The sequence below is a fragment of the Lipotes vexillifer genome, unplaced genomic scaffold, assembly GCF_000442215.2.
Source record: "Lipotes vexillifer unplaced genomic scaffold, Lipotes_vexillifer_v1.1 scaffold182, whole genome shotgun sequence".
Lineage (NCBI taxonomy): Eukaryota > Metazoa > Chordata > Mammalia > Artiodactyla > Lipotidae > Lipotes > Lipotes vexillifer.
In genome coordinates, this window is record NW_006798798.1 from 3284675 (window position 1) to 3301449 (window position 16775).

A 16775-nucleotide genomic window follows, 5' to 3' on the forward strand; every position below is an offset into this window, starting at 1 on the left:
GGTGCCTAGATACCTTTGTATTTATTCTTGTCATACACTCTTAGGCCAGTTAGTCTCTTCATATATGATATCACTTTTCCCCCCTTTCTAACAAGTATGTTCAAAAGAACATTGTACATTTTAACATAAAAAATTAATTAATTAATAAATGGAAGAAGAAATAAATAAAAATAAATAAATAATATTGAGCCATTTTGAAAATATATAAAATTTTTTTCCTAGTGTATAATTTTTCTGTAGTGTATTTTCACAGTAGGTATCAAAAGCCTAAGAAAACATGTATGTCTTTTCACCAAATTTTGACCTCTTGAAATTTATCCTAAGGAAATAATCAAACATGTTAATTTTAGCTGGACTGTAATAAGAAAAGTCTGGAAATGACCTAAGTCAATAGCAATAGGGTATTGTTAAATAAACATGTCTTAACTATGTAACACAGTGTTAGTTATATATAACCATTAGTTTTCCTTCTCCCTTTTTTAAAAATAAAACATATGTATATAGAGAGGAAAGTTTCCAGAAATATATGCATTAAAGTATTAGCAGTCAGCTATGTGACTGATGCTCTTATTTTCTTTTTGTTCTTTAGATCTCTTGAATGTTTCTGTAATGAACATCTGTTTCTTTTTCTTTTTTTAAAAATTGGAAAACAGAATAAAAGGTACTATTTTGGCACACACAAAAAACTAAAGAATAATACAGCTAATTTATTTCATATTCAGTTCTAAGCTTCGTTGAACTTTTATATTTGAAACTCTGTTGGCGTTAGAAGTAGTTATAACTATCAGAATTAAAGGAGGAACAGTATTATAATGAAAGGATCCTGGGTTATAATACCAAGTTGCTACTATCAACTCTGAAAATAACTAGCTCTTTAAACTTTGTTAAGTGATATAACTTCTTGGAGCCTTAGTTTCTTCATAAATTGGAATCACTGATCTCTAATCATATTGAACGGGAAAGAGGCAGATGATTGATATAGAAAAAAGTAATACAAATTCAGAGCCTGATGTGGTGACAAGAAGCAATATCTTTTTCAGTATACGTCATCTTCTTTACATGGATGATGGAAAATCTTACCGTCAAAAGATCAAGTTTTCAGTGAGAAATGTGTACAGGGTTTTAAAATATAAAACAGAACAGTGAATGTTATTACTAAGCATATAATTCTGTTCCATTAAAGACTAAGAATGTGGAGACTACCTGTTGTGAAAACAAGACACATTAGTGATCAATGCCTAAGAGGCAATTTTAAAGTACTCTGTATGGTTCCAGACAAAATGAAGGAAACACATTTCTCCTTATTCTTCCTACTAAGTACAATTAAAAGCCCTAGACAATATGTAAAAAACAAATATAAGAAAATTTTGAGAGGTGGAGAAAAGAAAGTAGACTACACCTAGAGACCTCAAAACCAGAGGAAGAACATGGCAATGAGTTCACTGGGTTTTCTTTTTGCTGCATATATCTCAGACTAGGTACTGGAAAAGTCAGCAATCAGGAGAAACCAATGGACTCAAACCAAAAAAGCCCCAAGAAAAGCCAAAAGGACCAGAAAGGGTGAAGCATGAATGCCACGTGGAGAACCTTCAACTTCAACCTATTGGTAATGAGACAACCCTCCCCATCCCTGCTGGGATGGTGTCAGCAGAGAGCCTAAACTTTCATCTTCACCCAGCAGTAATGAGACACCCCTTTCTTCTGCCCTCCAAAAGTCAGTGGAGGTCAAATGTCCAGGTCACCCTGGACATCCAAACCCATCTGGAAATAACGAGGCAGTGTCCTTCTTTCCTCAGTGGCATGATGCTGGCATGGTGTCAGAGGAGGTCTGCTGATGCAGAAGATTTACATAAGATTCAGAGTTCCATAACATAATACAGTACAATTGAAGATCATTTGTTAAACTAAGAACCAGGAAAATCTCTTGAATGAACAGAGACCATCAACAGGTGCCAAAACCAAAGCACACAAAAGTTGAATTACCTGACAAGGAATTTAAAGCAGCTATCATAAAAAAATTCTCATTGAGCAATTACAAACACACTTGAAACAAATGAAAAATAGGAACTCTTAACAGAGATTTAGAAGATAAAAAGAAGAAGCAAATGGAAATTTTAGAACTGAAAAATTCCAATAATGAAAATAAAAACCTCAATAGATGGGCTTCCCTGGTGGCGCAGTGGTTAAGAATCCACCTGCCAATGCAGGGGACATGGGTTTGATCCCTGGTCCAGGAAGATCCCACATGCTGCGGAGCAACTGAGCCTGTGCGCCCCAACTACTGAGCCTGCGCTCTAGAGCCCACGAGCCACAACTACTGAAGCCCACATGCCTAGAGCCTGGGCTCCACAACAAGAAAAGCCATTGCAGTGAGAAGCCCGCAGATTGCAGTGAAGAGTAGCCCCCGCTTGCCTCAATTAGAGAAAGCCCGCACACAGCAACGAAGACCCAATGCAGCCAAAAAATAAACAAATTAATTAAAATAAATAAATTTTTAAAAACCCAGAAACTCAGTAGATGGACTCAACAGTAGACTGGAATGATCAGAGGAAAGAATCAGTGAACTTGAAGACAGGACAATTTAGAAATGAACTAATTTGAACAAGAAAATAGACTGGAAAAAAATGAACAGAGCCTCAGAGACCTATGGGACCGTAACAAGAAGTCTAATTCATATAATCAGAACCCCAAAAGGAGAGAAAGAGAGTGAGGCTGGAAAAAGTATTTGAAAAAAATACTTTTTGAAGGAATGTCAAAAACTTCCCAAATTTGGCAAAACCTACAGAAATCAAGAAGCTGAGCTAATGTCAAATAGGGTAAACCCAGATAAACCAATGCCAAGATACATCATAATCAAACTTCTGGAGAATAAAGATAAAGAAAAAAATCTTGAAAGCAGTCAGAGAAAAATGATACCTATAGGGGAAGACCAGTTTGAACGACAGTGGGTTTCTCATCAGAAACCATGGTGCTGAAAGAATAGAATGGTCAACCCAGAATTCTATAGCCAGCAAAAATATCTTTCAGGAAAGAAAGGGAAAGCAAAACATTCTCAGATGAAGGAAAACTAACAGAATTTGTTACCTGTGGACCTACTGTTAAAAAAAAAAATGGCTAAATGAAGTTCTTGAAATAGAAGGAAATGATAAAAGAAGAAATGTTGGGACATCAGGAAGAGAGAAAAGGCAATTAAAAGTAAAAATATGAATAAATATAATAAACTTCCTCTCTCATGTTGAGTGTTCTAAATTATGTTTGATAGCCGAAGCAAAAATAATAATATGGTCTTATGGTTCTCAATGTATGTAGAGGAAATATTTATGACAGTTGTAAATGGGAAAAGTAAAGGGACTTAAATTGAGGTAAAATTTCTACACTTGATTCAAACTGGTAAAATGTCCACACTAGTAGACTGTAATAAGTTATGAATGTATAATGTAATAACCCAGAACAACCACTAAAAATCTGTACACAGAGATACATTCAAAAATACTATAAATAAGTAAAAATGGAATTCTAAGAATATTTAAGTTACCCACAGGAAGGCAGAAAAGAAAACAGAAATGGAAAACAGAGTGAACAAACAGCAAATGATAAAATGGCAGATTTAAGACCTATCATATCAATAATAACACATATATGCAATAGAATATTACTCAGCCATAAAAAGAAACGAAATTGAGTTATTTGTAATGAGGTGGATGGACCTAAAGTCTGTCATACAGAGTGAAGTAAGTCAGAAAGAAAAACAAATACCATATGCTAACACATATATATGGAATCTAAAAAAAAAAAATGGTTCTCAAGAACCTAGGGGCAGGACAGGAATAGAGACACAGACGTAGAGAATGGACTTAAGGACATGGGGTGGGGGAAGGGTAAGCTGGGACAAAGTAAGAGAGTAGCACTGACATATATACACTACCAAATGTAAAATAGATAGCTAGTGGGAAGCAGCTGCATGGCACAGGGAGATCAGCTCAGTGCTTTGTGACCACCTAGAGGGGTGGGATAAGGAGGGTGGGAGGGAGATGCAAGAAAGAGGGAGGGGATATGCGGATATATGTATGCACATAGCTGATTCACTTTGTTATATAGCAGAAACTAACACAACGCTGTAAAGCAATTATACTCCAATAAAGATGTTTAAAAAATTACATTAAAGGTAAATGATCTAAATACAACTATTTAAAGACAGAGATGGGTTAGAATAGATTAAAAAAGCACAACCCAATTGTTTTCTACAAGGAACTCACTTCAAACAAACAGTATAGGTAGATTGAAAATACAAGGGTAGGAAAAGATACACCATGCAAATATTAATCAAAAGAAAGTAAGAGTGGCTATATTAATATCAGGTAATGTAGGTATGAGAGCAAAGAAAATTACCAGAATAGTATATACTAATAAAAGTATTAATCCACCAAGAAGACATAGCAATCCTAAATGTACATGTACTAACCAACAGTGCCACAGTATATGTGAAGCAAAAACTGACAGAACGGAAAGGAGAAACAGACAAACCCAAAAAGAGTTGGAAGACTTCAGCACCCCTCTCTCTCAGCAATTGAGAACCAGACAGAAATCGTTAAGGATATAGAACTCAACACCACCATCAACTAACAGGATCTAACCAACATTTATAGAACATTCCACCCAACAACAGCAGAATACCCAATGGATTGAATCAATGGATTCAAACTGGAAATCAACAAAAAGATAAGGAAATTTCCAATATTTGGAAAGTAAGCAGCACACTTCTAAATAATCTATGGGTCAAAGAGGAAGCCTTGAGGAAACACTGAACTCAGTGACAACAAAAATGCAACGTATCAAACCTTGTGTGGTGCAGCTAAAGCAGCACTAAGAGGGAAATGTGTACCACTACACACATTATAAAAGAGGAAAAATCTAAACCATAACCAAGCTCCCACCTTCTGAAACTAGGAAAGGAAGAGCACAATAACCCCAACTCAAGCAGAAGGAAGAAAACAATAAAGAAAAGAACAAAAATCAATGAAATTGAAAACATAAAAACAATAGAGAAAATTAGTGAAATAAAAAGCTAGTTCTTTCAAAAGATCAGTAAAACTACAGACCTTCATAATTTCCTTGGAGTATTAAACATTCAATGTTAGCACACTTTGATACCAAAGTTCTGATTCTCTGTGGCAGTTAAGAACGTAGGCTCTAGAACCAACTGTCTCGATTTGAATGAGTTGATATAAGTGAGTCATTTATCATACTCCCTGATATTTTATGAATGTTAAAAAATGTTAACCATGTTTAATTATGAATGATAATGAAGAGCATGAGCATTCCATTGAAGAAAATTTTGATTATTCTGTATAGGAAGATTGTATTATTGCTGCCTTGTTTCTAAACTCTGAACTAATAGAAACTGAGAAGGAACATCAAAAGTACCACTGGGAAAAAAAAAAAAGTACCACTGATAATCCACAACTTTCTAGTATACAGTACTGCTCAGTATTACATTTCTGGCTGATCACCCACAGTGTTTCTCTTGAACCTAGGATATCATTACAGTTCACCCTTAAACAACATGAGTATCACTGCATGGGTCCACTTAGATGCAGATTTTTTCAATAAATATATACAGTCCTCTGCAGTTGGTTGAATTCATGGATGCAGAAGGCTGACCATGGGACTTGAACATCCAAGGATTTTGTTAATCCACTGTGGATCCTGAAACCAGTCCCCCACAGATACCAATGGATGACTGTACATTTATAAAACTGTGCAATCTTGTAACACAAACTGCTCTTTTTTCTCTAAATATTCCTACTTGGTGTAAAAAAAAGACTGCCAGCATCAAAAAACATCGTAATCCAAATAAAGACAAAAAAACTTTTATTTTAAAAAAATGTATTCCTGAATGAGTCATTATGCTTAAAGAATTCCTACAGATTTAATGAGGAAAATATTTACACCCCTATGGAAAAGGGAGCAAAAGATACAAATACTTCGTAGAAGGAAAAGCATCAAAAAGAATAAAATATGTAGGTATAAATTGAAGAAAAGAAGTGCAGACTTATACCCAGCAAACTACAGAACACTGCTGAAAGTTTTAAAGACCTGCATAAATTGGAAAGATTTCCCATGTTCATGGATTGGAAGACTTTCTATTGTTAAGGTGGCAATACTCCCCAAATGGATCTACAAATTGAACATGGTTCCTCTCAGAATCCCAGTTGCAGAAATCGACAGGCTGATCCTAAAATTCATATGGCAGCTCAAGGGACCCAGAATAGCGAAAAAGATCATGAAAAAGAACAAAGTTGGAAGACTCACACTTCTCAATTTCACAACTTAACTTCCAAGCTACAGTAATCAAGACAGAGTGATACAGGCAGAAGAATAGACATAAATCAATGGAATAGAATTGAGAGACCAGAAATAAACAGTCAACTGATTTTCAGCAAGGATGCCAAGATAATCATGGAGAAAGAGTAATCTTTTCAATAAATGGTGCTGTGATGGGACTTCCCTGGTGGCACAGTGATTAAGAATCCTCCTGCCAATGCAGGGGACAGGGGTTCAAGCCCTGCTTCAGGAAGATCCCACATACTGTGGAGCAGCTGAGCCCGTGCACCACAACTACTGAGTCTGCGCTCTAGAGCCCACAAGCCACAACTACTGAGCCCACGTGCCACAACTACTGAAGCCCGCATGCCTAGAGCCTGTGCTCTGCAACAAGAGAAGCCACCACAATGAGAAACCCACGCACCACAACAAAGAGTAGCCCCCGCTCACCGCAACTAGAGAAAGCCCACACTCAGCAGCGAAGACCCAATGCGACCAAAAATAAATAAATAAAAATTAAATTAAATTAAAAATTTTTTTTTAAAATTGGAAAACCCCATTAAAAAAAATGGTGCTGTGATAACTGGATATCTATATGCAAAAGAATGAAGTTGGACCCCTTCTTACCGTACACAATAATTAGCTCAAACTAGATCATAGACCTGATTTTAAGAGCTAAAACTATGAAATGTTTAGAGGAAAAGATAAGAATAAATATTTTTGACCTTGGAGTAGCCCAAGCCTTCTTTGATATAACACCCAAAGCACAAGTGACTAAAGAAAAAAACAGATGAATTGGACTTCATCAAAGTTAAAAACTTTTGTACCTGGAAGGATACTATCAAGAAAGTGAAAAGATGGGCTTCCCTGGTGGCGCAGTGGTTGAGAGTCCGCCTGCCGATGCAGGGGACATGGGTTCGTGCCCCGGTCCAGGAAGATCCCACATGCCACGGAGCAGCTGGGCCCGTGAGCCATGGCCGCTGAGCCTGCGTGTCCAGAGCCTGTGCTCTGCAACGGGAGAGCCCACAGCAGTGAGAGGCCCGCATACAGCAAAAAAAAAAAAGAAAGTGAAAAGACAACTCGCAAAATATGAGACAATATTTGCAAATCATATATCTGAATAAGGATTTCCAGAATATATAAAGAATTCTTACAGCTCTTTCAACGTTAAAATATGGGCAAAAGATTAGATAGATATTTCTCCAAAGAAGATATATAAATGTTCAATAAGGACCTGAAAAGATGCTCAACATCATTAGTCATTAGGGAAGATTGGGAAATAATGGAGTACGGTAAAAATACTGATTTTTGGAATACAATAAAATACTATAGGCCATAACTGTAAAGGAATTTAGAAGAAAACTAAAGACTACAAACAGCATTTGCCTATTCCTAGAATATATTTATACCATTGTTTGCTTCCTCTACTTCATATATCCCTGTTATTCTTAATGTTATAAAGTTTAAAATGTTCTGTAATTAAAAGGTAAATAAAGAGTTACTATCTTCCTTTCTTAGATTGTATTACTTGACGTTAGGTGCGTTTTCTGCAATATATATATATATATATAACTTGAGATGTATCCAACTAGGGACCAACCTGTCAGCATGTGGGAGTCTCTTGATAAAAATCTGTTTAACCATCTCATCCTTGGTTGTTGCAGGTGACATGGCTGTATGGTATACAGCTAACAGGTTTACTCCTTGTCTGCATTCTTCAGTTTTTTAATTCCATGATTCTCGGATCATTGCTTATCAGTTTTAACCTTTCGGTGTTAATTGCAAGAAAACTTCAGGTAGGACTTTTTTTTGTCCTTAATCAGAGTAAACTTTTTTTTTTAATTGTGTGGTTGTTTAGACCTTGTTTGCATATAGTACACAAAGGAAAATTTATAACCAAATTCCTACTAAAAAGCAGTAGGGCCATTATTTGCTTTTTTTGAAGTGCATGGTATAGCATTTGTTTTCAGGCTTTCTGATCTGCCATTCCTTTGTTTTGACGTTTATTATTTCTTAGAAAATTGGAATCTTAATTAAATTCAGGATTAGCCAGAGATACTTGGTTGACTGCCATTGGTTTAAAATTGGAATAAAAGAGAAAAAAATGTTGACTTTTTTCATGTGTGAACTCAAGAGAGAGAAGAACATATTGCTTGTGGAAATATGTTCGTCACAGTCTTTAAAGTTGGTGGACACCTTGTTATTGGAAGTAGTAACACCACTCTTTCCCCCATCCTTCCATATCATAGTATTGATTTTTAAGTGAGTTAAAATTAACTGTTTTGAGAGTTTTGAGATTCCAAATAAATACCTTTAGAAAAAAAAGGGACATTTCCTAGAATAACATGTTTGACATTGGCCTCATCTTTTGACTTTTATTATATAATTAAAATCTCTTAAATTTACATAAAGTTGTTTTTCCTTAATAATATTGCAAAGCCTGTTTTCTGTCTTATAAGCATATGAGAAACATTTCTCACAAGCACTTTTATATCAAGAAGCTGTTTTGTTTTCCATTTTGGGAAGAATAAATATGTTTTGTTATTAGTCTCTTGAGTGAGAGCTGCTATGGACAGATCTTCACAAAATTTTTAAAAACAGGCTTTTAGTTGACTATTAAAAACTGTACTTCTCATTTATCCTTTTAACCTTAATTATAAATAAACATCACTCATATTTGAACTGTTTAGATATTATATTTGATAATCCATAAAGTTATTCGAGGGTTATAAGAAAACTATTATGTATCAAAGAGCACAATTTACTTTTTTTATATAGGTCTTTTATTTAATGGGTTATAGTCTGTGATATATGAATCAGTGGATAAAAAGATGAATCAGTGGATCAAGTTCAGTCAGTATATGCTGAGTACCTTCTAAGTGGCTGACTCCATACTCTGGTTGAAGAGGTCTTTAAAAAAAAAAAAAAATGGACTAGGACACATTTCCTCATCATATGGAGCTTATTATTAAGTGATTCATTTACTATTAGAAAAAGACAAATTTTAAGACAATGTAACCTCATGAAAATTAGGTTATATTTTCCCTATATGTTGTGTGACCCAGTGTTTTAAATTCTTAAGTAATCTCATCTTAAATGTTTATGAAGTTATATTAAAATTAAAAAATTGAAACTCAACTCTTTTAATTTCTAGAAAAACCTGAAAACTGGAAGCTTCCTTAATAGGCTTGGGAAACTATTGTTACATTTATTTGTGGTTTTATGTTTGACACTTTTTCTCAACAACATTATTAAGGTAGGTTAATAAAATGACGTATTTAATTTAGCATTACTAAAGAGTTACCAGTTTTACTTTAAACAGACTCGGTTTTACCTTTGTTTCAGTAACGGGATTATTTTCTTGATTTTAGTCCTTGATTTCTATTTGCTCTTAACATGTTCTACTTTGAACCCACCTTTTGAGTTATTAAACTTTTTAAAAACTCAGCTTTAAAAGCATTAAACAAGTATTTCTCTAAATTTAAAGCTTCTACTTTTTAGAGCGTTTTCTGTACTATGGTACTAAAAAAAAAAATGACATGATTTTTATTGGGGTAAGTTCATAAATAAACTGGGTTTACTGTCGGAACCACATTGAGATGATTTCGCCCCTCTGGGAAGGCTGGTGTCAGGACAGAAGACAGCTGCATGTACAAGACAGACTTCTGTAAGAGAATGGCAGTCCCTCTCCCTGTCTGTTGACTGTCAAAGAATAAACAGACCCTTCACTCAGTCAGCCACATTAAACACCTCCACTCCAGGTCCTTGTCACTATTTTCTTAAACTCCATATAGTTCACTACTTATCAAAAACTTATTTGAGGGACTTCCCTGGTGGCTCAGTGGTTAAGAATCCACCTGCCAATGCAGGGGACATGGGTTCGAGCCCTGATCCGGGAAGATCCCACACGCTGCGGAGCAGCTAAGCTTGTGCGCCACAACTACTAAGCTTGCGCTCTAGAGCCTACGAGCCACAACTACTGAGCCAGAGAGCCACAACTACTGAGCCCGCATGCTGCAACTACTGAAGCACATGCTTAGAGCCCGTGCTCCTCAACAAGAGAAGCCACCGCAATGAGAAGCCTGCACACCGCAACAAAGAGTAGCCCCCGCTCGCTACAACTAGAGAAAGCCCACGTGCGCAACAAAGACCCAATGCAGCCATAAATAAATACAATTTATTAAAATAAAAAACAAACCTTATTTGAGCAGAACAATCAGCATTTCTGAAAGACTGGCTGAAAGATATGCAGTCCATCCATTTCGCCACTCTACATGTTCAGTTATCTGTGCCTGGATTAAGCCAGGAGAGAGCTACTTGTCTGGACCACTGTTTTTCGACTCCCCAAAGAATAATGCCTATTGAATTGTACTTGATGTTCTGCCAGCTACCTACAATTAGAAGAATTTTAAAAAATAGTCTTTGAGACTGTTTGCTGTTTTTACTGTACCCATGGGGAAAATTTCTCTTGAGTCTCAGTTTTAGGATTATAAGGATGTCTCTTGAGCAACTGGTTTGTTTTAATCTTATGACCCTGTGAGTAGCATAAATGCTTTTATTTCCCTCTTTGTATTTGCTACTAGAATGCATGAGCCCAGATTTGTGGCTCATATCTACTGAATATATTTTGTGTACTAACCTCAGTTCTGGATTAATCTTATTTTCTTTTCTATCGTCATTTTTCTTCTGATACAATTTTTTCACCCATTTATGTTATATGAATTTTTGTAAGCCATAAATTAAAAATAAAATAATGTGAATTAAAATTATACTCACTAATGATAAACACTGGCATTTGTCTCTTCACCCCTTGAGGATTATTGCTGTGTCTTGAATTGTCTTTGAAAGAATGAGTCTTATATCAGTTGTATCTGCAGACAGAAAAACCCAAAGCAAAATAGGCTTTGTGGGCTGTGTTCCTATTTGAGGTTTCAGATCATGATATTATCAGTTTTCTGATTTTACACTTTTTTTTTTTTTTTTTTGCGGTACATGGGCCTCTTACTGTTGTGGCCTCTCCCGTTGCGGAGCACAGGCCCAGCGGCCGTGGCTCACGGGCCCAGCCGCTCCGCGGCATGTGGGATCTTCCCAGACCAGGGCACGAACCCGCATCCCCTGCATCGGCAGGCGGACTCTCAACCACTGCGCCACCAGGGAAGCCCAGTTTTCTGATTTTAAAAGTTGTACTCACTGGGCTTCAGCTGTCTCCCTCTCCCTGAAACCAAAGAACCTCATCTTTTATCTATTTTGCATGTTGAACTTATGCCTAGATTTTGTTTGCAAAAACGATTCTGCTAAAAAAAAAAAAATAGGAATGGAGGGTGTTTGAAAATCCCTGCTTTTGAATGAAATAATGCCATTTGCAGCAACATAGAGGGATCTAGAGATTATCATACTAAGTGAAGTAAGTCAGAACAAGGAAGACAAACACCATATGATATCACTTATATGTGGAATTTAAAATATAATGCAAATGAACTTATTTACAAAACAGAAACAGACAGATATAGAAAACAAACGTAGGATTACCAAAGGGGAACGGGGTTGGAGGAGGGATATACTAGGAGCTTGGGATTAGCAGATACATACTACTATATATAAAAGAGATAAACAACAAGTTCCTACTGTAAAGTACAGTGTACTGTATTCAATATAAACCATAATAGAAAAAATATATATGTATAACTGAATCACTTTACTGTACACCAGAAACTAACACAACATTGTAAATCAACTATACTTAAAAGAATTTTTTTTAATGAAAAAATCCCTGCCTTAGAATTTCTCAGTTCTAAGACCTATTGTAAACATTTACTAATTTTACACATACACACACATACAGTCCTATGAAATGGAGCGCTGAAGATGTGTATTCAATGGGAAATTATCAGAAAACCATGCATAAAGAACTGATAGCAATTTTTATTTTCTCCCTCCCCGATAGAAAATTCTTAACCTCAAGTCAGACGAACACATATTTAAATTTCTGAAAGCAAAATTTGGATTTGGAGCAACAAGGTATGACTGAATTTTAAGTCTGTGTTTGCTTTTTATATTAAATCAGCAGGGTCTTTAAAATGTAAGTTATCAGTTCTTAATTTCAGGCTTATTTTGAGGAAAAGTTGGAGGTTTACTTATCTTGTACTTGAATTTAATACTTTGCTTTCCCTTTGTTTCCTAGAGATTTTGATGCAAACCTGTATCTGTGTGAAGAAGCATTTGGCCTTCTGCCTTTTAATACATTTGAAAGGCTTTCAGATACTCTGCTTTTTTATGCTTATATATTTGTTCTGTCCATCACCGTGATTGCAGCATTAGCTGTTGCCCTCCGTAATCTCAGGTATGGCATATTTCAGAAATCTAATTCTGTGCTTTAATGAACTTGTTCTGTGTTGCAGAAAAATTGCTAAATTGAAAATCAAAACATCAGATACAGAACAGAGTACAGTCATCTTAAAGGGGGAACGTACCCAAGTTAGCGTGGACTGTACTCTCAGTTGGTAAGGGTGGAGTAGTTAAGAGACCGTAAAAAGTAGTAGATGCCATGCCAGGTCTGGGTTGAAGTCCTGGCTCACATACTTGGGAACAATGTGATCTTTGAGCCAGTTACATAACCCTTCATTATTTCCATTTCTGTAGAATGAGAGCACTAAGAGTACTTACTCTACAGGGTTTTGTGAGAAATAAATAAGTGAAAATTACATGAAGTACTTAAAGCAGTGCCTCATGCGTAGAGTATATTGTGTAGATTTTAGCTGTCATTAGCAAGTGTTATTATTGACTTGTAGTCTCTCTGTTTTGTTCCCATTCTTAATTTCCTGTGTTTTTCTAGCTTTCTTTCTCCAGCTGCCTTTTTTATTTCTCATGAACTGTCAAGAATTAACCATTGTTTATTTGTTTTGTTGCATCTTGTTCAAGGGCTTATAAAGTTGGAATGGACCATAATTATTAGCATGTATTAGTTAACAGTTTTTTAAAACTTAGCATGTCTGCTAATCTACTTAAAAGAGAAAGTCAGGGAGTATGAAGAATACCTACCTATCAAGCTGATGGAGGTTTTTGCATTTACTATCCATGTTAAATTGAAAGAAGATTAAGTGTAAGAAGTTGAAGCTACTGTCATTTGTGGAAAAGTAATGAAGCCCAGAAGGAAGCCCTTTTCCTGTGTAGTTACCTTGCCAATTAAGGTGCTGGTGAGCTGTGATTCGCAGCCACTGGAGAGCTGTGCTGGGAGAAAGTCATTACAATGAGCCCAGATCAGTTGAGGTGTTTTATGATTATTAAGAATGAAGCAACATTGAACCATGAAGCTATTTCATTGACTATAAACTATTTTAGTATCTTTCAGAAGTGTTCTTTTTATACCAACTCCAAGATAAAAATTTAGCCCCATGAAAATAGATGGAAATTATTCTAGACAGTGTAACTTAGTATTATTCCAGACACACCAGGTGTCGACAGGACTCTAGACAGCATGCAAAGCAGGAAGTTCAGTTGGCCTGCAGTGTTGTGTGAAAATGTCTGCCATGCTCAGCATGAATCTATGGGCCGTCCTTGGAAGCTTATTTGGTATATGATTATAGATAAAGATTTTACCAGGTAGGGATATTAGGACTTTATTAGAGGAAAGCACTACATTAATTAAAGTCATTTAAGAATTATAGTGTCTCAGCGTGAATTAACGTCTAAGTAATTTGAAGGATATATTATCAATGCCAAGTATTTAAAGTATTTCTACCTTCTTGTACTAGGAAGGACAGTACCATTACGTTTATACACCACATCTACATTAGTGTGTAGTATATAACTGAAAAGGATACCCTGTTCTATGCTCAAGGGATTAATAGAGCTTTCCAGCTCATTTGCGGGCACCGGGAGAGGTGTTGCAGAATTCTCCCAGGTATCAAGGGAGGATGAGAGGGTATGTTCTTGTCTGGAGTAATCTTTTAGTATCAATGGAAGCCAGAGTTTGGGTTGTGATATATAACGTTTAAGTAAAGATTATCACCAGTGGTGAAAATTACCATAGAGTATCATTTTAATTTTCTTATGTATCTAGGGTGGTGAAAAAGAGGACTTCCAGGAAATAATACGTCTATAGTTACACGGAAGCATTGTACATATCCAAGTCTATTGGACTTGTGTGAAGGATAAGTGGGGCCTTTACAGAAGTATTATTTTTATCCTAAGCTGGCAGCCCTTACTGTTGTTTCCTTTTCCCCTTGACAACAAATTGTGCAAATCTGAACCCACTCATCCATCTCAACATCATTCCAGTGGGGACAACCAGACAGTACATGCTTCCCAATGTGATGCAATATGGAATACATCATATCCCCATGAAGTGTACTTGCCAAAATAAATGAACTTGACTCTAATAATTAACCTCTAGATCTAATTACAAGTTTGTAAGAAACATGGGAATAGAGAAATATATTAAATGGCACCACGAGGAGACAATCGGCCAAATCCAGAAGGTAGGAACAGTTATAGGACAAATTATGCATTTTCTTCAATGAGTAAATGCCCTTAAAAGTGGGGAGGGGGGAGTACTTATATTGATTGAAAGGTAATTTAAAGAGACATTGATGAAATGCAGTATGAAAGCTTTGGATCCTCATTCAAAGAAACCACCTGAAAAAAGCTATTGCAGTAAATAGAAAATAGAACATGAACTGGGTGTTAGATGATGTTGAAGGGTTATTGTTAATTTTATGGGTGCAGTCATCTTAATGTAGCCATATTTGATTTTTTAAATCAAGTTAGGGTACTTGCCTGGTGACGCAGTGGTTAAGAATCTGCCTGCCGATGCAGGGGACACGGTTCGAGCCCTGACCTGGGAAGAACCCACATACCGCGGAGCAACTAAGCCCGTGCGCCACAACTACTGCACCTGCGCTCTAGAGCCCGCAAGCCACAATTACTGAGCCAGTATGCCACAACTACTGAAGCCTGTGTGCCTAGAGCCTGTGCTCCGCAACAAGAGAAGCCACCGCAATGAGAAGCCCGCAAGCCGCAACGAAGAGTAGCCCCCACTCACCGCAACTAGAGAAAGCCCACGCACAGCAACAAAAACCCAGTGCAGCCAAAATTAAATTAATTTTAAAAAAATCATGTTAGTTATATGTAATGAGGTATTGTGGTAGGTTAAAAATGTGATCATTGGTTCGTAAAGGAACTGAATTCCAAGTTTCTGGATACATTTTTACTTATTTGTAAAAACTAGAAAAATATGAGTAACTACTATGGCATCTCTAAAGATCTCTTGTAGTTTCAGTGATTCCAAAATATTTTTTTTGCTATCTCTTATAATTTAACGGATTGAAGGACTTTAAGGTTTTGCTTAAATTAAAATGAAATTTGTTCAATTTTAGTTACTCTAATTATTAATGCATTTATATTATGACACTTTTAGCCTCATAAACAAATTCAAAATTGATCAGAGCTGATTCACTTTATCTTAGGGAAATAAAACATTTCTAAATATATGAAGGCATAGGTTTCTTTTTTTTTTTTTTAGTTATTATTTTTGGCTGCATTGGGTCTTCGTTGCTGTGCACAGCCTTTCTGTAGTTGTGGCAGGCGGGGGCTACTCTTCGTTGCGGTGTGTGGGCTTCTCATTGCTGTGGCTCCTCTGCAGAGAATGGGCTCTAGGCACGTGGGCTTCAGTAGTTGCTGCACATGGACTCAGTAGTTGTAGCATGCGGGCCCTAGAGCACACAGACTTCAGTAGTTGCGGGGCATGGGCTCAGTAGCTGTGGCGCGCAGGCTCTAGAGGCCAGGCTCAGTAGTTGTAGCTCATGGGCTTAGTTGCTCTGCAGCATGTGGGATCTTCCCAGACCAGGGCTGTAACGTGTGTTCCCTGCATTGGCAGGCAAATTCTTAACCACTGCGCCACCAGGGAAGTCCTTCTATCTTCTTCTTTAAGAAAGATTTAACTAAATTAAAATTAGTTACCCAGCTTTAATTTTTGTATATGTACTATTTTATGCAGTGATTCTACAAATCAATCCACGTATAAAATGGGAGAGTACACAATCGGCCTGAAACCAGAAACTGCCTACAATTTAATACACACGATTCTATTTGGATTCTTGGCATTGAGTACAATGAGGTATTTTTGTTTTATCTGTTTATTTTTTTATTTGACCACTCTTTACCTGACATAGTTTAGCAATATAATTTGGAAACTGATGATCATCTTCATTAATGATTATGCTTCCCATAAAAATATCCTTGTTGGGGCTTCCCTGGTGGCGCAGTGGTTGAGAGTCCACCTGCCAATGCAGGGGACACGGGTTCGTGCCCCGGTCCGGGAGGATCCCACATGCCGCGGAGCGGCTGGGCCCGTGAGCCATGGCCGCTGAGCCTGCGCGTCTGGAGCCTGTGCTCCGTAACGGGAGAGGCTGCAGCAGTGGGAGGCCCGCGTACCGCCAAAAAAAAAAAAAAAA

At 36.8% G+C, this 16775-nt stretch overlaps 1 protein-coding gene across 1 annotated transcript in view; it reads left to right on the forward strand.

Annotated features, from left to right (window-relative positions):
* The window catches only part of DPY19L3 (dpy-19 like C-mannosyltransferase 3), a 70305-nt gene that overhangs the window by 34358 nt on the left and 19172 nt on the right, over nt 1-16775 (forward strand). The window contains exons 8-12 of the mRNA XM_007470935.1: nt 7989-8120; nt 9479-9580; nt 12269-12342; nt 12506-12664; nt 16319-16438. Coding sequence (XP_007470997.1) covers nt 7989-8120; nt 9479-9580; nt 12269-12342; nt 12506-12664; nt 16319-16438 — 587 coding nt within the window. The remainder of the gene's footprint in view (nt 1-7988; nt 8121-9478; nt 9581-12268; nt 12343-12505; nt 12665-16318; nt 16439-16775) is intronic.